Below are 14,195 nucleotides of genomic sequence, written 5' to 3' on the forward strand. Positions count from 1 at the left end.
GAGTTGGGGGCAGGGAGACGGAGGGAAAACAGTTCTAGATTTAAAAAGGCTCAAAATCCACATCCATTTATTAACTTTGTTTAAATTCCACTTGAAACAAATCAAAGGCATTCTGAGGACAACAGGGGATATCAGAACATGGCAAGTGTAATGGCAAAATTGTGGCTGTAGTGCAGAATGCCTAAAGTACATAACTATTGGGAGGAAATGTATCCCTGTGATTTAACTTTAAAATAAAGTAGGGATGGGAGACTGCAAAGCAAAAAGAGAAGAGGCAAACCAAGGAGGCAATTATGGCAAAGTGTCAATGGCATTATAACCCGGGTGACACCATGTGTGTACCTGTAACATCATTCTGCTTGTCTGCATATTAAGAATGTTTTGCAATTCACTAAATGAAACACAAGACAAAACAGGGCTCCAGATGACCAGTGTCCAGCAAGCAAAGCCTAACCAGCCCTTCAGAAGTAACGAAGCGAAATCCAGGAGTCAATAAAAACATCTTCAGAAAACAAGGGATTGAAAGAAAAAAAGCTCCTAGAATGAAAGAGAACAACAACAACACATTTTAAGTAGTATTCAAGAGGAAATATTTTAGTCTTATATTTTGCTTCAGGAGAGACAAAAAAAAAAAAACCCTCAAATGCACTAAGCATTTCACTATTCACTAGGCATGCACTATTTCACTTCAGAGTGAAAATAAACAAACTCCTTACCAGAGTTGCTTTGTAAAAGCTTATATGAACAAGAAAATAACTGAAAGAAAAAAAAGGGTTCTTAAGAACAGAAAAGGGCCTGGAGGAAGGGGAGAAGGAAAGAAAGGTACATATGGGAAAGGATGAGGAAGAGGACGAGAATGGGGAAAAGGCTAAAGACGGAGGAAGGGGAAAGGAGGATACTGGGGAGAAGTAGAGGATGGAGGAAGGGAAAGGAGATGGGGAGCGGAGAGAGGATACTAGGGTGGAGAGTGTGGAGAAAAAGGAAAGGAGCAAGGGGAGGGGTGGAGATGGAAGGGGAGGAAAGGAGGATAGAGGAAGGGGAAAGGAGGGTGCATACTGGGGAGAGGTAGAGGATGGAGAAAGGGGAAAGGAGGACGGGGCCAGGGTAGAGGATCAATGTGTGGTACAGAGAAACTGTCATGGTGAAACCCACCAATTTGTGTAATTAATATGAGTTAGTAAAAAATAGAAGGAAAGTATCAACACTGTATATATGTTAAGTTAATAGACATAACCTTTATGTTAATATAGTTGAAAACCTGGATAAAATTCCTATAACACAGAAATACATACATACAAAACTGATTCCAGAAGAAATTTGTAATTAGAAATCACAAAATAGTGGAAAATCGGGTTAAAAAATCAAGGGTGAGATAAAAGCTAAACCCTTCTAGCAAATGTCCAAAGAATAGATCATCCCAAACATTGCAAATTCTTCCAGAGAACAGAAAGGAACTAGTCTCCATTATATGAAGTTCTACAATACAAACACCAAAGTATCACAAGATAACTACACTTTAACCTAACTAGTGAACATTCATCCAAGGAAACTTAAACAAATGTTAGTAAATGGAATTAAGTAGTATATAAAAAGGCAATTTGTGATGAGGCTGTATTTATTCCAGACTTCAAGTTTCATTCATCTATTTATGAAACATGAATATGTTGTTTATACTACTACATATACTGGGGGGAACACATGACTGGAGTTTGAGCTAAGGGCCTCACACTTGCTAGGCAGGTGCTCTACCACTTGAGTCATACCACAGCTTTTCAGGTAGGGCCGTGCATGACTGTATGAAGCTGGCAGCTAAGAGGAGAAGCATACCGCGCCATGCTGGGCTTACTGACTGAGATGAGGCCCTGTGTACTTTTCGCACAGGATGGCCTTTGGCTCCAGAGCAGCTGGTATTACAGTTTTGGGCCACAGTATCCGGCCAGCATTCGGTACAATATTTTCATACAAGAGGGAGGGCTGACCACAGCAGCAGAAAACAAGTGACCATTATCTTAATAGACAATAAAAAGATAGAAACTTCAGCATCTATCATGAAAAAAACAACCTATCTTACCAAACTAGAAAAGGGAACTAGTCAGCCAGTGTATTTGATTCCAGTGCCCTACATCTATCTTGTTTACTCATTTTTCTAATTTGGGGAGGGGAAGGGAAATAACAAAATGCTGAAATAAGGACACAGGTTGACCCATTGTAACAATGAAATGTACAAGACACTACATTGAGAACCAACTTTATAACTTTGGGGGGGTAGTTGGGGAGGAAAGGAAGGGGGAGAAAAACAAACAAGAAGGTAAGAATGTTCGATAGGAAATGTACTCATTACCTTACTCATGTAACTGTAATCCCTTTGTACAGTATCTTTACAATAAAAAAAAATTAAAAAAAAGAAAAAAAGAACTAACTTGTAAGTCCAAAATGAGCATCCATAAAATAAAAAGAAAGCAAACATTGTATTTAATGTTGAAGGCTTTTAGCCTTCATTTTAATTAGGGTTAACCCACAGTCCTCACAAACAATGTATTTGCTGAAGGTGGTCTTCAGCAAGACAAAAAAAAAAAAAAAGAGTGAAGGTGGTGATACGTTTAAAAAAGTATTATTTTAAAAATGAGGATCCTAAGAAAATAAAAATTAATCTGCAAAGATGGCATATCTGCACACACCCCCAACAACAATGAAAAAAGGTAATTTTGAAAGGATACAATTTACATATCAACAAAAAAGAAACTACATAGGAATAATCATAACAAAAATTAAAGCACTTTCTTTGGAAGCATATAAAAGAAATGTGTAACAACCTTTTTAAAAATGGAGAAATGGGAGGGGACTGAAGCCACTTTCAAAGATACTGAAATGTTCACACATGTAGTAGAGCCGGCTCGATGGGGTAACTGGTGAAACTTGTATTCAGAGAGCAAGACTGTACATGATCTTGAATGTCTACCGTGGTTTGAACACGTTTTACTTAAAGTCACAAGTTCTCTTTAGAACTATAATCAAAGTCATGTGAGAAGAGACTCAAGGCAAACTCAAGAATATACTTAAGATTCTACTTCCTACTTCCCTCAAAGAGTGGCAGTCTCTAAAACAAAAAATGAAACTAAATCATTTTACCAAATACATATGTACTCTAGTATTTTTCTTAACCATAGAAGCAGAAGTATATGGCCCAATAAAATAAGAGTATTTAATGAGGCCAATTTAAATTAGAAACTCGTCTGGTATGGAAGTGATCAGAAGGATAAAGCAGGAAGATCAAGGGTTGAAGGTCAGCCTGAGCTAGATAACAAAACCCTGTTCCTAAATAAGTAAATATTTCTAGAAACTGGTTGATATGCTTCAAGCCGACAATCCCCCTTTGTATCTGGTACACTGTCTCTGAACTGACTGCCTCTTCCTGGTTTCAGCTTGTCAAAAGGCAACAATGTTTTCAGGCAGCACTTACTGTTAAAACAAAAATATAAAAGGTCAAGATAAAAATATCATCCATGTGCCAACTGGTAGGGTTAAATAATCTGTAAAGTGATTCCAATCATGCTTAACAAGGTGGCAGAGCACTGTCTTGAAAGATTTAGAACACAAATGACAGAAACGACTAAACGAATGGCACAAAACGAATGGCACTTTCTGCTGTCACCAAGCAGTAATGCAAGCAGCAGTTAAACTACTTGCTCTCCCTTCCCACTCTTCCCTCTCAAAAATGCAGAATTCTAGGGAAGAGATGGTGGGAGGGAGGGGTTAGACTAGTACAGCTTTGCATTTGGGAGGGAGGGCTTAGTGTGTGACTTTACATTTTTCTCAAAACCACACTTACTTTCCACCATCATTCAAAAGAGACAGCCTCAGAACAGAGACCCGGAGGAAGACACCGAGCCTGGGTGCCAGGGGCTGCACTCACCTGCTGTGGCTGGTACCTGGGCTGGGCCTGGGGCGGCAGGTACTGCGCCTGCGGGGGGAGGTGCGGGGGCTGTGGCTGCTGGCTGTAATATGGCTGTTGGCCTTGCTGGCAGTAACCACTCACACCTTGCTGTCCATACTGAGGTGGCATCTGTCAAGAAAGTCAAGCAAAAACAATGAGAACAGTCAAAACAATTGTACAATTGTCTTGTATAATTACAAGAATTCAAATATGGTTTCAACTCAGTTTCATGATAAGCAACAATATTTTAAATTCTATCTTCATTAGATAAATTGAAATGTCATCAATGAAGCCAAAGATAATTTGGCTTTGTCTGAAGAAACAATTATATTTTATAACACAGCAAATGTTGATATCATTAAAAAAATCTAAAAAAATAAACAAGCTCCTAATGCTGACATTTAAAAACACTGCCTCTGCTAAGGCAGAGAGAGGCATTATATCAAATCCACTCCCACACAACAGTGAAAATTAAAATGAATGTCCAAGGTGACTGGCATATTTTGTAGGATGCCTGTGGCCTGGGTACGTTATATGGTGCATACCTGTTCACAAGTTTAGAATAACTGAAGTTGGAACAGCCCAATTACATTTCTAACAGATACGAACCAGCTGCATTAGCAGCTCCATTTACTATTTTTTTGCTAAAAAGAAAACTCATTTCTTTGAGCATCAAACAAAATCCTTTGGCAACAATACTACTGATGTGATCACCATACCAGCATTGAGTTTTTGAAGGAAATATTTTCCTATCTAATAAATGGTAGTATTATTTCCTTAGTCAATACAACATACATACATATAACATATATATAAAGTATACTGAATTGTAAATAACAGCAAAATGGCCTAAATGAATCTTCTATCACTAACTTATATGAACCTAAAGATCATTTTCCCAAAGGAAAACCCCTCCTCATGAATATGTCATTGGTTGTATTTCTAGCTTTCATTTACACAAATTAATATTAATTAATATTTTTCTTTCTTTTAATGAAAAATGTTTGATTTTTTTTGATCCCAATTGAGAAAGCGTGGGAAAGAAAGAGACAAACTCTCAGGAGAGCGAAGAGCACTCCCATGCTGAGAATGGATACATCATCATTGCCTCGACCATGGCCCATGGACACGATCCACATGAGAGACAACTCCAGGAACTAAGTCCCCTACTCCACACACTGAAGAAATCACGTAGTGCCCAATTCTCTACACAATGTGAATGGGATATAGGAAGGAATAAAGAAAGGAGATACTAAGAATTATACTTCTGAGACAAATTAGTATAGTCATTCACAGCACATCTAATACACTAAAAGAAAAGTAATGTAAAAAGCTATGGTTCCTATTTCTTTCAACCCAATCCATACTATTTTCAAAACCTATCAGCAGTGATGACAAGAAATACGGACACAATGGCTCACAACGTGCCTCATCACATACAGCCTGGGCTGTTAAGAACAGACGGGTTTCCACTGAAAACCATTGAACAGCACAGTTGAAATCTTTGCTTTTATTTATTTTACAGTTTGATATCTCATAATGAATGTATGTCCCTGCCACAAGCTAAGCCAAAGAATTTCCATAAAATACAACTCCACATGCTAGAATACCATACACCACTAAAACACAAACCCTCCCGTTCAACACCCATATGTTTGATTTGATATCTAATACTATAATTCACACAAGCATCTCTGCAGTCTGAGTTGAAGCAGTGAGGATAACATGTCTGCCAGTGCGAAGATGACTGTAAGCTCAGCCAGCATAGCCAGCAACCTCCTCGGAGGTGCACTTCGATCTGTTGACTTTCTTGGTTTACAGAAACCCTTACACACGATATGGATGTGTTGTTCAGGGAGGAAGGCCCTATCTTCCAAACAAGAGAAGCAGCCAAACTGTGGGAACCTACTAACATCAGAGCAGCCAGACACTTACAAGACTTTGTACTGTATGCAGCAATGGGGGCGAGTGCTGGGCAGGAGGTTAGGTGTGAGCCTAAGCTGACCTCCATCGAGCCACAGGATTTACCAGCAGGAGCAAGGCCGAGTGCAGGGGGAAGCCGTCAAATGTGATCTGATGCTCCCTTAGATTCTTCTTCTAGTTCATGCCTTTGAGAGCAACCTGGCTGGCCTGGGCGGAGGAAACTCAACCATAGTGCACTGGGCTCTCCAGGAGACCCAGGATCAGTCTACAGTTCTGGACTGGGAGTCACACAGGTCAGGTTACCAATTTCTAGTGCAGATAAAGCATCTCTTGAGTATGTATGTATTCTACACCTTGGGAAACTGTTCTTCACTCAGCCCTAACCCAGCTCCACTGTACTTCCGTATGTGGCTGAGGCCTGAAAAGCCCATGTACGTTGTTAAAGCAAACAACAACCAGACCAGAGGAGGATCTTCACGGTTTTGTAGACCTATGTTGGCTACTGGGAGTTTGGGGTTCTCTCCTTGTTCGAAAGCACATTTGAGACAACTGAGATAACCAGGCCGTTGTGGGTTGTTATATTTAACCTAAGTTACTGAGCACCATTAGTACCAGGTGCTGAGAACCGGGGCTCCAAGCACTTCTCACACAGATGTCACCGTTTTCCTCACCAGACACGCCAACTGATGAGGAGGAAAACTACCTCTCCCTCATAGGAGGAAGAAAATTACCTATTTTATTTATCTGCACAAGGGACAGGATCTGAATCATATTTGCTGCCTGCATCCCCGGAATACCTCGAATTCAGGCCTCCTAGGACAGTCAGGACAGACTGGTTGAATACATTCATGTTGTTCAATGGATCACCAAAGCAGCTATTATTATATAAAATTAAAGAAAAAGCGTGTCATAAAATGTAAACCACTTGTGCCACACAAATCTGACACACATATGTTGAAAAGGAAGCAGCCTGGTGCCCGGACACTATCAACTAACCCTTCGCTCATTACTGCCCAGCAGTGCTTGGTGCTCTCTGTACCAATGAAATTAGAAGAGCAGTATTAACAAATTAAGCTACTTGGAAATCTCTGGAATGTGGCTGAGATAAAAACTTCTGCTTGCTATATTGAAACAAAAATCTGTTTCACTCATGTCTAAATAAAGGGATCTTTAAGTAATATGAGGATACAAAATAACAAAAAAATGCTACAATTCTTTAAAAATAGGAATGCTTCCAAACATTATCAGAGAAAGGAGGCTAAAAATGATCTGCTGCTTTATGTACTGTAGGAAACTAATATATATGTCCCAGTAAAACACACACACATTAACGTCCACACTTCGGTCACGTTAGGCATGATTCTATGCTACATTTTTTATTCTGCCATACCTTGAAATTTTGGCTCCTACTCCATTCATCAACATTTCCCTTCCCCCTGCCCCCGCCCACCAATTTTTCTTTCAAAGGAGTTTTCAAGAACAGTTTCCCAGTAAGTTAAAAGATGCCCTGAGCTCATTCCTCAGTGCTGCGCCTTGTAAGCATACTCTGAGCCTGTGAGCATCATCTCATTTAAGCATACTCTCACAATGCCAGGAAGGCTACTCTCCAAGCAGTGCTGTCTACAGTGCCCAGGACGAGGACACATATCTAACACTGGTGCAGAAGGTAAACAGGAAAAGTTAACTCTCCCGTAATGATATGATTAAGACTGTGTGTATAGTTATTATTATTACGTAGCTTTCTAGTGCATTTTAGTTCTTGTGTTTGAGTCTGTGGTCCATCACGAGTTAATATGGAATAAAGGATCCATGTTCATACTGCTGGAATGCCTCTTTTCTTGTTTTATGATTTTTTTTAATACTAGGTCTCGCTATACAGACAAAATCATTATTATTATTTTTTTTTGCTTATGTGGTGCTGAGGAATCGAACTCAGGGCCTCATGCATGCAAGGCAAGCACTCTACCACTGAGCCACCTTCCCAGCCCCAGACAAAACTATTTTTAAACTCCAAATCCTCTTACCTCAGCCTATATTGGTTCTGGGATTACAGGTATGTACCGCCATACCCGGCTCTATATAACTTATACACCAGCATCAGCTCCTTTTGTTTTAAAAAGTACCATTTGGCATTTACATTCAGGTACTATATTTAAAGAAAGAGAATAACTAATATTAAATTTATATGCACGAACTATACGATTGTTTCTGTGAGGCTCAACATCAGGCCAAGTTAATTTATTGTCATAGAAATCACAATAATGGTAATCAGATCTAGGGAAGACTGGAAAGAGACATGAGGTAACTTTCTAGTAGTGACAGGAATGTTCTATGACCTTAATTTGGGTGATGGTTTCATGGATGTGCAAATCAAGGCATAATGTTGTATGTAAATTATATCTTTACAATATTTGTATACTCTAAAGTTTACATAATGAATATTTAAAATGTTGACTTCCTGTTTTTTATAGTTGCATAATGTGTTTTAAGTTACCTATGCTTGAAGACAGTCAACACTTACATAACTCCTTACTCATTTATGTAGACATGAAGTTTCTGAAATTTGACAAGGTCTGTTCCTAGAGGGTTAACAGTACATTTTCCTTTGTTTTCAATTTACATAATCCAAAATATTACGGAGAAATTGAGAATATTAAAATTGAGAAGGTAAAATTAATCATAATATGTATATAAATAATATCCTCTGACTCAGAATTCTGCCTTTGGGAATTATTTTAAGAAAAATAAATATGAAGCAACTAAGCAAACATTTGTGCAGCAAAAGAGTTCAATTCTGCTCTGTTGAAAGTAAACAGCCTAAAACTCAATTTCTGTCGATAGGAAATTGACCAAAAAGGGTCACGAGTCCAAAAGGGATGGAAGGGTGCCAAAAAATATTAGAGCCATTGAACATATGACTATTGTGATGACTATAATAAAAAGTTCTGTGCATGGGTCATGGAGGTGAGACTTAACCAGTATTGATACATATAATGCTATTTTTGTCTGAAAATCAGTGTGTAGTATGCGGGACTATATATACTAATACGCTATCATTCCTTAAACTAACTAAAGTACTTTTCATGAATCTAGAACAAAATGCAATTTGTTTCAGGTTATGTATTACTGCTGTGTTTTAAGGGTTACGACAAAAAATATTCTATAACAATTTATCTTTACTGGCAGAAAGCAATGTAATTTTGTTTGCTGTTTGGTTGGTTGGTTTTAATCACAGATTCAGGCCCTTCCAGGTAAATTGCACAAAATAGGAAGGTAAAAGCAAAAGAAAACCTTAAATTTACAACAGCTCCACTCAAATGCAGCAAATTCTACTGGCTTCTGATTTCACAGGAATGTCTAATACTATTTTTCATGCATAAGAGACAGACTAGAAATCTCCTACAGCAAGGAATTCAGATGCTAAGCTGATGCACAGATGAAGCAACTACCTAAGGAAACGTTATTATTTTGTCAACATGTCCAGTCAAAGTAATAAGCTAGAAGGTAATTGAGTTTATACAATCGAGCCCTTGAAGTGGGCTGCTCTACAGCTACTTACGCTAAGTTCTCAATAACTTAGGTGCTCTTCTCACCCACTTTCTTGTTTTGAAGAAAAACAAAGCTTGTCCTTAGACGTGTCCAAAGGGGAAAAATAAATCATACAACTTCTGAAAATTAGTTTTTGGTGCTGGAGAAATAGTCAACAAATGTAATTAAACACTATTACAGGCACTGATGCCTGTCACACTGTACCAGAGAGAGAGGATGTGGGGTGAGGGGTTGGCAGGTGTTTCGTGCTGCCAGGCACACAGGCAGCCAGCCGCGAGCACCTCCCGCTGCCATGGAGGAGATGCCCCCCCCCCCATGTTCCCTGGCTCCTAGCAGACAACTTCCAGGCACAAACACTGCTGGCTCCGAACAGATGAAAACATAACCAACATATCTGGGACAATCAACGCCTTCCCCTTACATGCTGCATGTCACAATATATATTTTTTTCATTTCTGAAACAATGCTGTAAAATTCTCATTTGTTATTATCAACAAGCCTTTGTCTAATGACAGATGTTTTATTAAACTCAACAAGGTACACAAAATGTAGGATTTCATAGACATAGACACAGTGAAAGAACATACAAATAATATTGCTTGGATTTCTTTGTAAAACCACTCTATATTTAGCAGATCATAATGTAAGTGAATAGTAGGTCAGATTAATGTTCTTCCAAGTGAATATTGTCTGTAGCTGTAGAAACTAAATGATAGTGCCGATTGTGACCTCAATTTTCAGAAGTCAAGGATATGTCCGAAACAGCCTTTATTTACTTGGAATAACCATTAAGAATCTATTACCCATGAATTTATTTATACCGTTCTTACATTAATTTATATTTCTAGCCTGTGCTACCACGTTAGGGTGAGAATTTCTGCAACATTATCTATCTTTTAAAGTAGTACAGCTAATTTTAGTAAAATTAACTCCACCAAGCTTCAAAGAATATGCTCTGACTCTCATGCAGAGTTGGAATAACAAATGCAAGGTCAATATGAACAGTGGATGGATCAACATACACCAAAGCCTTTATTTTACCAAAGATTCCTAATCCACAATCAACATATACCAAAGCTTTTATTTTACCAAAGATTCCTGATGAACTAGTATCTACACTGCTGTCTCCTTACAGTTTCCATTGGCTTACATAAACTGTACATCTGCTAAAAGAGTGTGCACGGTTGCAAAGGCCCAGCGCTCAGAGCTGCAGCTGTATGTACGGCAGCTGGGTTACCTAGTTAGTGTTCTCCTTTACCAACAAACTATGTATGTGTCACCTTCTGTATTAGGTCAGCCAATTCGAGTGAGATTTCACTTAAACATTCATAAAATGTAGATATTCAATGGCAGTAAAATGCTTCCTTTCATTTACAACCAATGTTAAACTACAGCCTTACTGTACACAAAATTAACACACAAGTGTATAATTGTAGTTTTATGCTCAAGTGCCCTCATTACGCACTTTAGAATACTTTCTTCCCAAGGATCCATTGAAGCATTTGATATCATGCATCTACATAGAGTGTTTTCTGATTATACAAGAAAAAAAGACAGTTTTCAGCTTCAGAGAGAAAAGTATGGAATACATAGTATGGTGTTTTATTCTATACATTGTATGTATGCATGGAAATGTCACAGTGAACAACTCCTCCAATATAACCAATGGACGCTAATTTTTTAAAAGACCAACTAGTTGTTCTATTCTAAAATTTTTAGGTTAAAAAAAAGTCAAAACTTGACATACAAGGGGAGGGATGAGCAGGAAAAGTTTTCTGAGAGTGTAAGTCAACTCACATTGCTTATTCTTGAAAGTAACAAAACTGGCATCCAAAAAGTGGTCTTTCAAAAAACTAGCCAGGGCAAAAATGCACCCACAAGCTCACACACCTTATGCATACACTATGAACAGGAAAAAGAGCTGTGCTCATATCTAATGTTGAAGCTTTGACATCTAGGCTTACCAATCTTTACACATTAAAATGAAAAAAAATACAATTCATTTTAAATGACAGAATCACAATGTGGAACCATATCAAATGACTTCATAATGCTCTGCCCCCGTTCGGGTCACAGTTTATGCAGAAAGAAGGATTCTGAAGGCAATCTACGGTATTATCTGGGTCAATTCTGCTCACAGAAGCAACATCTTCCTTAAAAATAAAAGACCTGTGCTGCCTCCTCACAGGAATCTGGTTTGTCTCCATCCAAGAAAGTGCCGGCCCAAAAAGGCACACACCGGAGGCCTTTACTTTGTTATGAATACATCTCACCGGAAGGCAATCTAGACTTTCCGTCTCACTCATTATATTACCGCCTAAATTGTAATAGGTAATTCTGAATTGGAAAATGTAATCAACTTAGTTAACCCTGAGCATTCAAAACCAAAAGTCCAAACAGTGAATCATGACTTCATACATACTTCAATCACAGGGGATTCTAGTAAGACTACATGTTCACGTTATAAAATCTGACCCCTTGGTCCACAAGCACATGGTAAGGAGGCCATCCATTCACCAGAGCACAACAGACACTGTGTGGGACACAGGGCAATGGGGTTACAGGAGCTTCTGCCTGTCTGCAGCTTTGAGCCAGAGATTTCTATTTTTTATAAAGCACAGAGCCAAGAGCGTTACTACTTTTCCTATACAAAACTAGCTGCCAACATGGAGTGCCAAGGGGGAATCTGGGGGAATTTTAAAGAGATAACCTTTGCTGAGGCTGCAGTGTCAGCTCTGTGACCGCATGACAGGACCCTGTGCCACGGAGAGGCTGTTCTCTCTGAGATAACTACTGAGCAGGGTGGGGTGGGGAACGCGCAGAAAATGACCATTCTTCTGAGATACGGGGAGAAAAGCAGAATTCTTAAAAGCCAACGGAGAGACTAGCAACTGGTATTATCTTATTCAGAATGGGAGCTGAACAGGGGGAGAGAGAGAGAGACAACCTTCACTGCAGCCATTCTCGACCTTGGAGTTTCATATCACACGTACGAACTGTGAGTCTGTGTGTGTACACATGCACTTGGTTAAATGTAGCCTTTGATGCTTTAAAATTGAATTAAAAATATATAGAGTCCATGTGATGTTTTGATACAGAAATACATTGTATAAAGCTCAAAATCAAGGTTTTGGGTTTTGTTCTGTTTTAAATAAAAAGGATTTAAAGGGGGGAAAAAATCCACGTATTGGTACTAACAGCCTAAAGCTGCTGACAAGGATAGTTGATTCTATGTGCTTTTTATATACTTTTTATCTCCTGTGGGTGAAAGAGAGAAAATATTTAGAAATTTGATTGATGACATTGGAAGAAAAAAATTATCACCCTCAAAACTGTAAATTTCAAGAAAATTGCATTGTTTTAAATATAAATAATCTTGTGCTTTATTTTACGAAAGATATTCATTTAAATTTAAATAAAATACATGATGAAAAATACATAGAAAAATGAATACAAGTAATAATGCAAAAGAATGCATAGATTGTGGCTAAGCCCAAAGCTGGCTCTTAAGTCTCTTTCTCTGAGATACAGACTTAAGAAGCAGCAGAATGAATCTAAGGACAGTCTCAAGGGAAGAACTGGCCCTAGGACCTCACTGGTATGCTACTGGCTCTTGGGTTGAGGAGTGGAAGCATTCTCTAACTCTGTGGGGGGGCAGCAGGAGGCTCTAGTGTTATACTTCCCAGAGCCTGACCAAGGATTCAAGTGTCCAGAGCTCATTTTGTTATTTCCCTGACTTGACAGAATCTTAAGCACAAAGATGGGACCAGTACTGGGGGCGTGCGTGAGTGCATGTGCACGCACACACACACACACGCACATGCACACACACATACATACATACACACATTATGTGTGTGGAGTTAAAAAAATGGACTCCACACATCTTCCTTCACATTCTGAGCTGCTTAGATAATGTCCAATACATGCAGTCTACAAGTCATCTGCATCCATGAGCCAGCACTTGAACCAGCTATCCTTGGAAGGCCAAGTATAACACACTTTACTAGACATCGCTTTCCCATACACTGTTGAAATGGAAAAGATTTTAGAAGCACCTGAGCTTTGCTGCGTCAAGTGTAAGGAAACCTGTAGTTTCACCTACTGGGGTCACTTCATCTCCAGTGACACAAAGTCACACAGTGAAAGGACAGGGAAAGAGGGACATGGAACTGAAACATGAAGGAGGCAAAGGCAGCCACTCAGAGTGGGCCCAAGGAGCACCCGTGGCAGCCAGGGTTAGCCCAGAGAGCAGTGAAACGAAAAACAAAAGAACTAGCAACAACTAGCAACAGAGAGAGGGAAGAAGACTGATTTAATGTAGGATTTTCAAGGAATTAGGTATTTCATTTCCTTCAGCTGTCTTCTCTGGTGAAATTAACAATACATTAAAATTAGGCATTCTAACATATATTTTTAAAGAAATAATCATAAAATCATATGTATCTCCCTTTACCAATACTTCAGTATGAATATCTTCTTAGACGATCCATTAGAAGTATTTTTGCCAGTGACCTTAGGGGAAAAAAAATTAAGTCATTTATGCCATGTCTATAATCTTAGCTACTCAGGAGGTTGAGATCTAAGAATTGTTGTTTGAAGCTAGCCTGGGCAGTAAAGTCTGGGAGACTCTTATTTCAAATTAATCAGAGCAACAAAAAAAACACCTAGAAGTGAACCTGTGGCTCAAGTGGCAGAGAGCTAGTCCTGAGTGAAAAAGCTCAGGGACAGTACCCTGAGTTCAAGTCCCAGGATCAGCACAAAAAGGATTTTAAAAGCCATTTAGCTG

The 14,195-nt window shown here is 38.9% G+C and overlaps 1 protein-coding gene across 5 annotated transcripts in view; it reads right to left on the reverse strand.

Moving 5' to 3' along the window:
- The window catches only part of Arid1b (AT-rich interaction domain 1B), a 328,395-nt gene that overhangs the window by 223,188 nt on the left and 91,012 nt on the right, over positions 1–14,195 (reverse strand). For all 5 annotated transcript variants that reach the window (XM_042702061.1, XM_042702058.1, XM_042702060.1 and 2 more), the window contains exon 3: positions 3,914–4,063. In XM_042702061.1, the coding sequence (XP_042557995.1) occupies positions 3,914–4,063 (150 nt within the window). The remainder of the gene's footprint in view (positions 1–3,913; positions 4,064–14,195) is intronic.

The sequence above is a fragment of the Dipodomys spectabilis genome, unplaced genomic scaffold (assembly GCF_019054845.1).
Source record: "Dipodomys spectabilis isolate Male_0828 unplaced genomic scaffold, ASM1905484v1 ptg000302l, whole genome shotgun sequence".
Classification (NCBI taxonomy): Eukaryota; Metazoa; Chordata; class Mammalia; order Rodentia; family Heteromyidae; genus Dipodomys; species Dipodomys spectabilis.